Source organism: Solanum dulcamara, chromosome 6, assembly GCF_947179165.1.
Source record: "Solanum dulcamara chromosome 6, daSolDulc1.2, whole genome shotgun sequence".
Taxonomy (NCBI): domain Eukaryota; kingdom Viridiplantae; phylum Streptophyta; class Magnoliopsida; order Solanales; family Solanaceae; genus Solanum; species Solanum dulcamara.
The window spans coordinates 7,454,082-7,469,414 of NC_077242.1; the positions used below are offsets into that span (position 1 = coordinate 7,454,082).

Sequence of the window (15,333 nt, forward strand, 5' to 3'; positions counted from 1 at the left end):
TCGTAGCCCTTCGAAGAAAAGTAAAGATGTCCTCATATTGTTTCGTAAGACTCTACTAGACCTTTTCTTATGTGATAAGATCACCGAACCTAAAGCTCTGATATCAAGTTTGTCACAATCCAAAATGAACCATGACTGACACCCACACTTAATCTCCTAGGTGGAAGAACCAATGATACAAATCTCAACTTATATTAGCGACAATAATGCTGAAGCTCAATTTATGAAAGTAAAAAAATAACCAAAACCACTAAAGTCTATTCATAGCATTTCCCAAAATCTGAAAGTCATCACATCAAGAACATCTAATTTTAAAATACGAAGTCTAAAAATATTAAACACTAGAATAAAATAAATAACATAGTTTGTGTCCAAAAATTAAGGACATCATGTCATGACTGAGGGAATCCAACACGAGCTAGAAGGAATAGCTACCCCTGGAACCTAATATGTTGGACACTGACTAGAGCTGATGGGGAGTCAAAGTCTATGGTGCACTCGCTGCACTCCACAAAATAAAATAAAAAAATACAAGTAGGGTTCAGTACAGGGCAACATGTATTGAGTAAGTATCATCGACCGACTCGAAATAGAAATCAATAGACCTATTATTTGATTACCTATCTCAATATGCCATAACTTGATTCATGATATGATAACTATAAGAAAGGAAATCAAAATCAACCCAAAATTATATGAAATCAGTGTAGTACTTAACATGCATGAACTAACCGAAATCTTACTTTTTTAACAATTGGTTCATATCTGTATCTTCTCGACCATTTCTCATCACTATGCCATCATTGATTATTTACTGCATCTATCAATGCCACCACTAAACATAACAACTCAATCCATCAATTAAATGAACCCATGTTGCACATAACTATTTTTCAATTCAAAACTTTCTCCACCCAACACTAATTGGACAATTTATTATCCACAAACAATGCAATAATTATCTATGTACTAAGTAGCAGTTCTATGTAAATGAAATTGGAAAAATTATATAGGTTACTTGGCTAATGTTTGTTGACACCGAACAAGTTGGTTTCCTTCCTTCTTTTCTCTTTTTTTTTCTAAATTAATTAAGTACTAAAAGTGATAACCATACTAACTATTTTAATAAATATGGAATAAGTGGTATATGATATTAAATATATTACCACTTTAGCCCATTAATAAAGTTAGTTATTTAAATTTATCACTCAACTAAATAACTGTAGTTATCGAATAGTTCAAAATACTCACTAAAAAATTATAAAATGAATTTTTTATAAAATAAAAAGCTCTAATATTCAAAATGACCTAATGTATCGTTACAAAATAATATTTGAATAAAGAAATTGAGTCAAAGTACCTCCTCCCCATCCGTTCCAATATATACCATACTATTTCATTCAACATAAAATTTACAAACAATGATATGTGGTACCTCTAAAAATATTCGGTCTTAAATATTTGTTTTCTCTTGATATAATCTTTTAAAAATATTATCCTAACTTTTAAAAAAGTTATTGTTCATCAAGCATAAATTTTGTTTTTTCATTTAATTTAAAATATTGGGGTAATTAAGTAAATTTACTATCTTGAAATATCTTGAATTTCTATTCTATAGTCAGAGATTAAAACTTATGTTAGATGGACAACAAAAATATTTCATCTATTATCAACATAAATTCTAACTTTTATCTACGATGCAAAATTTTGATCAATTGAACATTTCAGTGTCATGATATCCCAAACTTTTGTCTCATACAAAACTAATTTATGTAACATCATTTATGCCCAATTACAACAAACGCTTTGCATGCCTAGCAATTTTTCTGAAGTGAATGCTATTTTTAATGTACTTGTTAAGCGGAGTTAAAAATTAAGATAATTCCTTATGAAAGTCAACTGTAAAGTTATAAGAAACAAGGATGCCTTTTGTAATTTATAATTTAAAATATTTATGTAATGATAGATTAGTTCTTTATCGAGAAAAGAAGAATTTTAAAATTAAGTTATTTTTTATTATTGAATTTATTTTTTTTACTGAAATAAATTTTTAAAAAATATGTTACATAAATTGAAATGAAGTAATCTTTTATGCTTTAGCTATATGAAAAAAGCCTACATATTTAAGTTTTCAAGTACTATTACAAAAGTTTATGATCGAAATCCAAGTACAACAAATTTGAAACCATTTTTTTCCGAGATAAATTTTGGCAAAAATCTAAGAGAACTTAAAAAGAATAAAAGTTGCTATGTTTTGTAATACAAAGTGTTATATGCAGGTATTTTATTGTAAGATGTCATAACCCGCCACTTGACCATGAAGACGGGGGAAAGATCTAGAGTCTTAAGAGGTTAATAGAAGACTCTAGAATGTCCAAGAGAATTCTTTTTATTTACGCTCAAGTCTCTTAGGAGTAGTATAAATAGAGGGACATTCATTTGTAGCAAATCATCGAGAAATCAAACATTCTTCCAAGTAATACAAAGTCTTCTTCATAAAATTTCTCTTGTCTTTCTTACAATATTGCGTTCCCTTAGCGATCTAGTTTTAAAGGCTTACTTGAGCTTGCAAGATCGTAAAAGATTCGTGAGTAAATTGTCAAGTGCCGCACGAAAGTCTTAGTTGAAGTTTAAGTCCGTGACAAAGAGCTAAAAAAGTTCTACTAATACATATAGTTTTAAAGTCTAGTATTCATCAAAATGAATATATTATATTATTGGGGTTATAGTGTGAGCAACATTATATTTATAATTAAAACTATAGAAAGGCAGAAAAGAATCAAGTTTGGGAATCATACAAGAGGGAGACAAACATAGGGATAGTGATACTCCCTCCCTCCCATTTTAATTGTGGTAATTTTTTTTTTTTTGAGAATCAATCTATACCAGAAGGTCACGAATTTAAGCCTTGAAAATAAGTTTTTGCAGAAATGCAAGGTAAGAGTGCGTACAATAGACCTTTGTGGTCGGATCCTTTTCTGGATCCAGTGCATAACGGAAGTTTTAGTACACCGAACTGCTATTTAATCTATGTAAATTTTAATTAATATTTTATAATATATTTTTAATTATATTGATATGAATTTTTTTTTATAATTTTTGAATATTTAATTTTTTTAATTTATAATATTAAATTAAAATAATATAATATAATTTTAATAATTAATTAAATTAATTTTTAAAAAATATAATACAATAACTAAAATGAAACGGAGGAAGTATAAAAGAAAAAGGAGAATGAAAAGGAAAAGGACAGCAGAAGAAGCCAAATCCCTATACAGCTTTTCCACTCTCCTCTTTCTCTAAAAAAACAACCAATCTGTATCACACAGGACCCCACCTTCACCTTCTTAATTTTCACATTATCACTAAACAAATATGTTGATTTATTAGTGGCCAACATCAACTAAATTACTAATAAGATACTCCCTCTATTTCATATTAATTGAACTTTTAAGATAATGTATATATATTAAAAAAAGTAGTTAAGAATAAAATTTAAATAATATTTTTCTCCATTACCTTTTTGTTTAATCAATTTTATAAAAATAATTAAATGTGAAATCATAAATATAAATAGTTTTTTTATTGAAATATAACTTTATAAGTAGTATAATTTAACTCTTACAAAATTACAAAAATTTATTAAGAAAAGAGTAAACATGAAAAAAGTTTTAAACATTTCTTTTGAACTGAATTTGAACAAAGTTTTAAACAATTAGTTTCAGAAGAGGTAGGGGTAGACCGAAGAAATATTGGGGAGAGGTGATTAGACAGGACATGACGCAGTTACAACTTACCGAGGACATAACCTTAGATAGGAGGGTGTGGAGGATCACATTAAGGCAGAGGCTAGTACATAGTCTTGTTCCTCTTCCTTATTAGTAGACACATTAGCACACTATAATTTCTTGTGCTCTGATTTCTATTATTATCTATTACTATTTATTACTTTCTGTATTTTGATTACTCTATTTAATCTGTGTCTCTTTCGTTATTTGCTTTCCCATAACGCTTTGAAATCCTTAGCCTTATTTAACCTCTTTTTATGCTTTTATTGAACCGAGAGTCTTTCGGCCACAGCCGTCCTACCTTGGTAGGAGTAAGGTCTGCGTACATTTTACCCTTTCCAGACCACACTTTGTGGGATTTTACTGTGTTGTTGTTGTTGAATTTGAACAATTCAACTATTTTGACCAATAAAAAAAATTCTAAAAATTTAATTAATATGGAATAAATGGAGAATGATCTACTCAAATTCCAAAATAATCAAATTAATATTGGATTTAATTCGATCTATTTTTTTATTAGCTATGAATTATTTAACGATGAATTTTGCAACTTAATGTCAATTTTTCAGTAGAGTGATCTTTGATCATAGGTCATATATAAGAACAAATATAGGACAAACTCTTAACACTTTTTGATATAAACTTTTTCCCAAATTTATATCAATATACTGAGTGTTAAAGTGAGTTCAATCTCAAAAATCTAATCACAATTCGATTTTATTTAGCTGGCATCATAGATTTTAGATATTTTTTATTTAAAATTTACGAAGTTAGAATTAAAGATAAACAAACTATTTTGGAATGACTTTTAAAAATATTTTTTAAGTCAAAATAACTTAAAGTATTTTTAGAGTGTTTGTATAAGTAAAAAAACATTTTATTTAAAAATAAATTAAAAATAATAAATTAAATTTTTTAATTTATGATTTATGATAAATCTATCCCAATATGCTTAAAGTATATTTGATTATACCTCTTGCCAAAAAAAAAAGAAGCAAAAAAATACTTTATTTAAAATTTATAAAAATGATACTATTAAATAACAAGTTTGAAGCAATTTTCAAATTTAATCCAACTTCAAATTAGATTTATATCAAACACTAATTTTAATGTTTAAAACAAAAAAAATATTCCTAAAAAAATGAATAATTCCAAACAGCTGGTGTAAATAATTTATCAATAGATCACATAATATTATTCATCCATAGAAAAAAAAAACAATGTTGTGACCACCCACTTCCATTTCTCTTTGCATAGTAAGAGTCACTTTCTTCTTCCTTCCTTTTTTTTGCTTCATCTCTTTCATCTAAAATCGACCCTACTACTTTCTTTTAAGCATCTCCTGAAACTCTCCCTTTTTGGTTCAAAAGAAAAACACGGAGATAAAGAAAAAAAAAAAGTTCTCTTCCCATTACAGTACTGGTTAGTTTAAAAGTAAACAAAAGTTCGCTTCAACTTCCAAGTTTTTTTTTCTTTCTACTTTACCAATTTCTGCTGTTCACCAACTACATAGAAAATGAGAGTCGAATTGAAAATCAGACTTTTTACGTTATTTTTGACGCTGCTTTGTGTGCGTAAAGTTTCGTTTGCTGGGTTACTTGCAGAACCGGCGGAGCCATTGAAGCCGGGTGATTATGCTTCTAACACTGTTCCAGCTTTTCCGGTTCAGACCGAGTCACAGATATGCCGGTTGGATTTGTCCGACGAGCTATTTGGTGGAGTAAGCGCGGCATGCGGACAGAACCTGGACCGGAGCCGTTGCTGTCCTGTGCTGGCGGCTTGGTTATTCGCAGCTCACGCGCGCTCAGCTTTGCAAGTTTCGGCAGCGGCTGCACCAGCAAGCTCCGACTTGCCGATGATGCCGGATGACTCGCAGAAATGCGTTAATACGCTTCAGAGTTCTCTTATGAGCCGTAACATCCATCTCCCGCAACCTAATAGTTCATGCGACACCGTTTTGTGTTTCTGTGGTATTCGTCTTCATCAGATTACCTCCCTTAGCTGTCCGGCGGCGTTCAACCTCACCGGCTCGAAGAATGCTACTCCGACCGCCGCTGTCAGAAATCTCGAGCGGAATTGCCGGAACTCTTCCTATTCCGGTTGTACCCGGTGTCTCGGTGCCTTACAAAAGGTCCAGTAACGTAATTCTAATTACAGAAATGCTCTTTCTTTTCAATTATTTTAACGATATTTCTGATTTATATTTTCGTTTTTGTAGCTTAACGGTGACGGTGGGAAAAATCGAACACATAAAATGGAGGAAACCGGCGGCGATAGAGTGAGCAAGATGCTAAGCAGAGACTGCCAGTTGATGGGATTGACATGGTTACTGGCACGCAACAAGACGGCGTACATACCGACGGTTTCTGCTGTATTGCGCGCCATAATGTACAGTGCGCACCCACCGCATGAGTCCAAGTGTAGCCCGGACCAGGAGAACATGCCACTAGCCGTCGATTCACTACAGTTTGAAAAAATGGATTCATCCTCACCGTCCGTTGTCGTTTCTCGTTTTGCTATTTTGTTTCCTTTTTTGCCCCTAACCATTCTACTACTGAATTGCTATCTCTTTGTTGGTTAGAGAAGAAGAATCACTCTGTTATTTTGTTCATGTGATGTGATTTTGGGGGATTCACGTGAAATGCTAGTTGACAAATCGGAAGAGGGAGTGAAAACGGGGTTGTTTTGTCTTTTTGCCCCACTGTAAATTCAGGTTATTATTTGCAAGACTATTTCTTTTTAACATCTAGTGCCAGAAAATATTACCCTTCGTTTGTTTGTGAATCTGCTGTTTAACTTTTGAATCCTTTCATTATTTTTATTTAATTGTTTAAGACCTCATAGCATGTTAACAAACAAACTTAATACTGCTATTGACGTACACAAATTTGTTTGGTTGAATTACTTTGCAAGTGGAAAAAAGGCTTACTTGGACATCTCAACTCTTTTTTCCTGATACGTATGAAATTATATGTTAAGCCAACAGCTCTTGTTTGACCAAATATAATTTTAAGGCATAAGTAACTCGCCCCTAATTGCTTTGGCATCTGCAAGGGTTCTTAATGGTAAGAAAAGTGACTTTCACAGATCAAAATTAGCCAATATAAGATCAAGACTTAGTTCATACTAAGTTTATCAAGGCATGCAATGAGACTAAATCCGAATTCGTACGGTGAAGTCCTGTGCTAAAAAGCTCCATAACAAAGACTACTCTGTACTTGGAGGAATTCAAACTTAAAATCTTTGATTAAATGAATACTTATCACTCCGCCATAATTTTTGATGGTATCCAATGAATTTTTGAATATCTAATAACTTTTAAGTGTAATTGATCGAGCAAAAAACTCGACCAAAAAGAATCATATATGCACTACAATTAACGTACACATAACACATTAGGAAATAATATGAATTGAGAAAGAAAGAATACAACGAAAGGATTAATTAATTTCTCATAATGTATGGCGCGCTTCCTGTTGGCAGAAAACAAACGAAAAAGAAAAGAACAAAAGAGAAAGGAGGCATAATAAGTGAATGTGGGGATGTAGCTGAGCGGGTTTAGGTTAAAATAGAAATTGAGTTTGGATAATGATCCACCTAAATATATTTTGGGCTATAATGGATTAAAAATTGGATTGGTTCATGACTTATTTAATTTGATCTGCTTAATCTCAATAATTTTAACATATTGTTATTTATCTTTTATAACCATAATTTGAATTTCAACTTAAGATAATAATAATAAAAAAGTTACAAATAGATAGATAAATCCTAGAAGATATAAAATAGATATTAATACCTTCAAAAATATGGCATTATGCATATACAAATATAAATAAAAGTCTTAAAATGAGTTGAAATTGGATTCAATTGAAGATTCTTTTAAAATGAGATAAGGCTGAATGAGTTGAGATTAAGCGGATTAAATTGAATAGGTAATTCAAATTATTTAAAACGCAACCCATAAAATTCTGAAAAAATTAGACGAATTACCTATATTTGGACACCCCAGTTAATGTTACTATAGTGAGGGGAATCTATAATGGAGAAAACGATGAAAATCAAATAGTTTTGAACAAAACTAGGGGGAAGAGCAACTCAATTCCCCAGGACTGAGGCATGTTGGTCGTATAGTTATAGGAAATGGCAACATTGAACATTGCAATGATTCAAAAGTTTATTTTGTTAGATCTAAAAACAACTCACATGTGGACATATACATACATACACAATGGTTTCAATAATCAAATAAAATAATTAGTAGTTGCACATGTTTACGGGAGAGAATCACGGTTAAATGTTTGTCACAAGATTAATAATTAGCGCAGCCAGACCCTTTCTACTTGTTTGTCTTCCATTTTTTTTATCTCACCTCGTTTGAGTCGAGTTTATCTAAAATAATTTTTTTATCTCACAAAAATAGAAAAAGGTCTGCATTGAGATTGTAGTACTCGGTATGGATGTTATTGTTTTTTTGTATTATTTGTTTTTCTGATTAGCAAGTAGGGAAAATTATACCTTATGTCATTATCAAACAAAATTATCACCAATTTTGACCTAATTACCATTTTTTTGTCCGGTTTAACCATATTTTTCCTGAAGCATGGTGTATATCTTCCTGTATATATACTTATATATTTGTCTAATAAACATGTGTCACAATCATATTTTTGTCGTTTGATCTTAAATCTGAATTTTGTATCCAAATCAATGCCAATTTTCCTTAAATATTTTATATAACTTTGTCTAGATATTCCTAACGAATTCCAACTGTACCTACTCAAAACACAGTTATTAAAAGTTTCCATATTTCGAATGGAAACTTTAAATAAGCCTTTAATAATGTTTTTTTTCAAAACTTTCTTCAATTATTCACCAAATAAGAGGTATTAACACCAAATCAATGTTGGTGGAGATTTATGGAGAAGGTGAGTCATTGTAGTGGTCTTAAATAGTAAGGAATTTAATGACAAATAAACGTTTCAACGGAGTGAACTTGGTGTTATTTCTTATTAGCCATTGACTGTAAACTAGATTTTAGGATTAAGCACGGGTCATTTACACGAATTCCCCTATTTGAAGTGATCTTTAATTTCTGTCCGGTAACAAAAGAAGTGAACGACAATATCTTAACATAAAAAAAATAATAATATATATATATATATATATATATATATATATTTGCAAGTCAAAATCACAAGAGACATAGGCAAAAGTTTTATAAACTTATGTTGGACAAGGAAAAAGTTCTCTAAACATATGTCTTGCAAATTAGATACTACGCAACTTATGCTAGACAAAGAAAAATTAGATCTAAACATTTATCTTGCGAAATTAGGTCATAGTTACGGTATTTTGACCCAATTTTTTTCATTAAATGAAAAATAATGACAAAAATTAAAGACCACCCAAAATAAATGTAATCCGTGCAAAAACTTGTTAAGCACCTGGAAAAGGTTGGGATTGCCGTAGCAGCTCCTTTAAATTGCGTAGTTAGGCTCTGAGAGCTAATCATTCATGGGCTAATTTCATCTCTTTACCAAAAAAGAGTTATTGGTTTACAAAAAATATAGCCATATTTTTATTTACACAAAAAAAGCCAAAAAGAGGTCATAGGTTTAACACTACAAGTCTTAATTCGGCCCTAGGTTATTAGGCCTTTTTTGCTTTCTTTTCTTTTTTTGTGTTCAGGGCTCAATTCGGCCCAATGCCATTAGACTTTTTTTGTTTTCTCCATGTATATATATAATATACAAACAATTATGTAGTGTATTTGTAATGTATCGATTTTTATAAATAGTTATGTATTGTATAAATATTTATGTAGTGTATCGATATTATATAAATATATATGTAGTGTATATGTCAAGTATCGATATTGTATAAATAGATATGTAGTGTATATGTAATGTATCGATATTGTATAAATAGATATGTAGTGTATATGTAATGTATCGATATTGTATAAACATGTATATATAATGTATAAACAATTATGTAGTATTTATATTAATATATTACATATGTAGTGCATTATGTAATAAATTTGTGTTAATGTATATGTAATTATATAATGTATCGATATTTATTCGACTATCATGCATTCCCACCTTAATAAATAATAGAATAAACAAAAAATAAAACGACATAAATAATCATTTTTTCCACAAAAAAAGTGAAACAATTATAAAAAATAAAAAATAAAAAATAAAAAATAAAAAAAGAGCAAAATAAACAAATAAATTAAAATATATAAGAAGAAGAAGAAGAATGTAGAATATATATTTTCAAAAGGCCATGAGACCCATATGTGAAGGACATGTGAGCCATGTGTGAGATTTTTGGCCATTTATTTGGTAAGAGAAAAAGTCATGATCATTTTTGTTGTAAATAAATTTGCCGAGTGGGCTCCTGGTATAATTCGCCCTACATTCATTTCAGATATTTCTTGGTTAGACTTTTCAGGTGATTGGGTTCAGTCCAGGGTCCTTTCATGTTTATTTGAGAAAAGTTCTTTAATGTTTTGTGATTTTGAAATTGGGAGATTTATTGAGATATAAATTAGGAAAAATTATCTAAATACATAATTTATTTTATCATATTCTCTAAAAATTTATATCATTTGAAAAAATTACAAAAATTTCTACTCTCTCCTATTTTTGGATACATTACTTTACGCGATGTATCGATCGGATACATAACTTTACGTGATGTAGCAGACGATGGATATATCACTTTATGCAATGTATCAATTGGATACATTACTTTACGCGATGTATCAAGACGTTTTGAGATGTATCCAGATTCCACCAAATTTAAGGGATTTTTGTAATTTAGAAAAGAGTAGATTTAGGTTTAGAATTTTTTTTACCAATTGAAATCTTGATTGTATCAATGATTAAATAGATAAATTTGCTTTTGATTATTAAATTTTAGTTTGTTCTTGAAATTTATGAGCTTTTACTGAATATTCTAATTGAGTTTTTTTTTCTTGCAGGTTCAACTTTGTCTTGTATAAGCAAAGATATGTTTTTGCTATTTGGGAAGCCAAGTAGGAAACTAATGTTTCTATGACATTTGACAAATTAAATGAGGTCCACGTCGTTATTTACCCGTTTATTTCTTTAGCTAGGAATTTTCTATACTTGTATATTATTTCAGTATAGTTTCTAACTTCCTTTTGAAAGGTAAAATTGTTTCTTATATTACTGCATCATATATCTTGAAATTAGTAGTGGGTAAAATAGTAATAGAAAGTACTCTGTGCATAATGTATTACTATATGGTACTAACCTGAAATTGAGGGAAATGGTTTGCTTACCTTATCAAGAAAAAAATACTATCTGTTGCTTTGTTTGAACGAAGCTTATTTTGTAAAAAAGTATTGCAAAGTTGTAATTTTTTTATTTACTACATTGAAAATCCATTCATATGGCGATATAAATTAGTTGGGAGCGTCAAAAATCCTTAATTATTTTTATAATGTTAATTATAAACTTGAAAAATTATGGAGTACTAAAATATATGGTTAGAGAAAAATATATGAAGAACTAATATTGATGTTTTTTTTTTGTGTACGTGAAAAAAGAGTCCTAAAAATAATTAGAAAAAAATAAATATCGTAAAATTTATTATGATGATTGCAGTAAATCAATGTTTTGAAATTTATTTTTAAGGAGGTTCTTTTTTTGAACGTTTTTTTTTTAAATCTTTTTGCCTATTTTTGGGACATTGTTGACTATTTGTTTTGCCTATTTTTGTGGACCTTTTTTTGACTTTTTATAAAACCTTTTTGCCTATTATTTTGAACGTTTTTTTACGATATTTTTTTAAAATCAAGCCTATTTTAGTTGGATAAAGATTATTCAAAATTTAAGTATAATAAAAAAATCTTTTTCATTTAATTTTTATTATAGTCAATATTTAATATTATGAAAATAATAGTATAATATTTAAAAAAAAATGGTGAAAAGACTATGGTTGTGCTTCAATTTGAGGATATTGGGAAAAGAGAGTTGATTTTTTTTTGCCTTTTTGAATAAGAATTTATAAAAACAAAAGGAGATAATTATTATTATGATTTTATTTATAGAAAGTTAGAATAATTAGTTTACTCAATATTAGTATTACATTTGATTTTTTTGATTGTAGCTTTCATGGAGGAAGAATACTTCTCTTGATTATTTTTGTTGGCATAGTAATTAAAAAAACATATAGCAAAAAATCAAATCAAAGGTAGCCACTAATTACCGTCAGAAAAAAATTGATGCAGAAGAGTTAAGTATATTTTAGTTTACTTTTTGCTCTTTGGATTAAGCAAGTAAAATAATAATTAATAAGCAAGTTCAGTGAGACACCTCAGGAGGTTGACGTTGAAGTTAGGCTTGGTGCTCAGGCCATCCAAAAGAGAAGTAGTTGCAAGTATCTTGGGTCTATCATGCAAGGCAGCGGAGAGATTGACGATGATGTCACACATCGTATTGGAGTAGGGTGGATGAAATGGAGGCTTGCTTCCGGAGTGCTATGTGACAAGAATGTGCCACCAAAACTTAAGGGCAAGTTCTACAAAGTGGTGGTTAGACCGGCTATGCTGTATGGGGCGGAGTGTTGGCCAGTTAAGACTTCTCACATTCAAAAGATGAAAGTTGCTGAGATGAGAATGCTGAGATGGATGTGTGGGCACACCAGGAGCGACAGAATTAGAAATGAGGCTATTCGGGACAAGGTAGGAGTGGCCTCGGTGGAAGACAAGATGCGGGAAATACGACTGAGATGGTATGGACATGTGAAGAGGAGAGACACAGATGCCCCAGTGCGGAGGTGTGAGAGGCTGGCCATGGATGGTTACAGAAGAGGTAGGGGTAGGCCGAAGAAGTATTGGGGAGAGGTGATTAGACAGGACATGGCGCAGTTACAGCTTACGGAGGACATGACCTTAGATAGGAGGATGTGGAGGACCCACATTAGGGTAGAAGGCTAGTTCATAGTCTCGTTATTCTTCTCTATTCATAGGTGTAGTAGTGCATTACGATCTCTTGCGCTTTGACTTTTGATTTCTGTTATTTCTGTTATTATTTATTACTTTCTATGCTTTGATTACTCAATTTTACCTGTGACGCTTTCATTATTTATTTAATCGTTATTTGTTATTAGTATTTATTTATTTGTATTTATTTGTTATCTATTAGTTATTTGTTTGTTGTTTTTCTCATAAAGCTTTTAATTTTCTATTCTTATCTAACATTTTTTATGCATTTATGCTTTTACTGAGCCGAGGGTCTCCAGGAAACAGCCGTCCTACCTTGGTAGGAGTAAGGTCTGCGTACATTCTACCCTCCCCAGACCCCATGTTGTGGGATTTCACTGGGTTGTTGTTGTTGTTGTTGTAACAAATACCAATTAGTATTCCTTATTCATAATATTTAATCCTAATGTGACTTTTCTTCTCTTTGTATGATCAGAAATTTATTAGTTCGCTGGTGTTTGCTCAGAAATAAAAAGACTATAGATAATTTTGATAATTGCTCCTTACAATTTGAGGTAAATTTACTATAAATATTTTAAATTTGTTCTTGAAGTTACGTAATATATAGTTTAGTATGGATTTTTTTCCCTTCATATCAGACTCAAAATAGAGATTTGATTTTTAATTATTGTAGTTATTTAGCTTACAGTTAAGTTTTCGTTATTGATCGATGTTGGTGTTTGCCTGAGGAATAAATAGGCCATTTGACGATTTTGAGAAATTCTCTTTATGATTTGAGGTACATTTACAATGTTTTTAGTTATTCTTAAAGTGTAATATATAATTATTTTGAATTCTTTTTCTTCATATGCTATTCTTCCATTATCTCATAATAGATATTTATTCTTTCCGCCTTGTCTTTTTTTTTCTTCCTATTTGCACAATGATCAATATAATGATGATTGTGCTCGGGGCTAGCAAGGGCTAATTAACATTTTGTTAGGGTTTTGCGTATGGATGTTTTTCCTTGTAAGTTTGTAAAATAATAATAATCATGTATGCTTTTAGGGCTAAATTTTTGAGATTTTGGATAATTATTTAATGTTATATGTATGCTTGATTCAATTATAATACCTTTGGTCTGATTTTTCATTTATTGGCAATTGTATTATTTAATCATATGTCTTTTAATATCATTTAAATAATATATTGATTGAACATCTACGTGCAAACATATGTACTATCGTGTTGTTAGTTTTTTGGTAGATCGATGACTTTCAATTTTCTTTCATTGCAACTTTCAAGTTGTCATCTTATACTTTACCATAACCTTATCCTTTCTGTTATTGTTAATTTTTTATAAGTATTTGTGTTATATAATTATGTTCATGTAAATAAAGTGTTTGTTTTTTCTTTACATTATCGTTCATAGTGTCTTTTCATATATCAATACTAGTTAATTTTGACTTTTGATATCAATAACGAAATATATATATATATATATATATATATATTGTTAATAAACGCTATACACACGTGCAAAACACGTACAGTTGACTAGTATTATTATATAAATAACGAAGACAATAACATAACACGATTGCCCTTTTTACACATTTGCTGTGTCACACCACTACCAGACAACAACCATAACTACCAGTGATCCATCATGACAATGCAAAACCATTGTCAGTACAAAAAAATGTAGAAGAAACAATTTTGAATCTTCAAACTACCAAATGTGAGTTTCTAAGCATTTGACAATGGAGTTCAAACATTTTAGAGAAAATACATAAAATCACCCTCAAATTGTACGTATTTTTAACTCACATTTCAGCAACTATAGAGCTTTGAGCAAAGTTCATCCACATATTTCAATCTCCATCCGTGATTTGAACAACTTCAGTTAATTGAAACAACTTGAAAGAGTGACAAATGAATTGGAGGGAGAAAGAAAATTGGGAAGATTGAAAGGGTAACCTTATAGAGTTTCACCTGCTGAAAATTAAAATTCTATGATAATGACTATTTCTTAAAGACAAGGTAAGAAGTATTCCGTGAGCGCTATTTCTACGTTAATATTAGGGCAAAAAATGGATATCTAAAAGAAAATGGGCATTCAAACTGACAGTAGACTCCAAATTGTTTGTTGTGGGCTTCAATAATGTTGTGATCTTGAGGCTAGTCCATTTTGTGGTTGGCCCAACGAGCAACGGCAACCGGCCACTAGTTCAATAGAACAACTAACTTCTATTGAAAATGTGTCGTAATATCATCAAACAATTCAGTTTTATTTTGTTTGTTTTGCCTTTTTTTTTTACGTTTGTTTAATTAGAAGAATATCTTTTTTTTAAATAAATTTTTAATTTCAACATCTTATTATTACAAAATTAAGTATATTTTAATACACTCTGCATATATTTGTTTATAACAACAACAACAACAACCCAGTGAAATCCCACAACGTGGGGTCTGGGGATCTGCATATATTTGTTTAATGGCACAAAATGCAAAAACCATTTTTACTTTTTTTTAAAACAAAATTGTGTCCAGTTAAATTAATAAACACAAATTAAA

The 15,333-nt window shown here is 30.2% G+C and overlaps 1 protein-coding gene across 1 annotated transcript; it reads left to right on the forward strand.

Annotated features, from left to right (window-relative positions):
• Positions 1–5,030: 5,030 nt before the first annotated feature.
• Positions 5,031–6,556, forward strand: LOC129892299 (uncharacterized GPI-anchored protein At4g28100). The gene is made up of 2 exons (XM_055967867.1): positions 5,031–5,922; positions 6,010–6,556. The coding sequence occupies exons 1-2, from the start codon at positions 5,308–5,310 to the stop codon at positions 6,370–6,372; spliced, it is 978 nt and encodes a 325-aa protein (XP_055823842.1). The 5' UTR covers positions 5,031–5,307; the 3' UTR covers positions 6,373–6,556.
• The last annotated feature ends 8,777 nt before the right edge of the window (positions 6,557–15,333 follow it).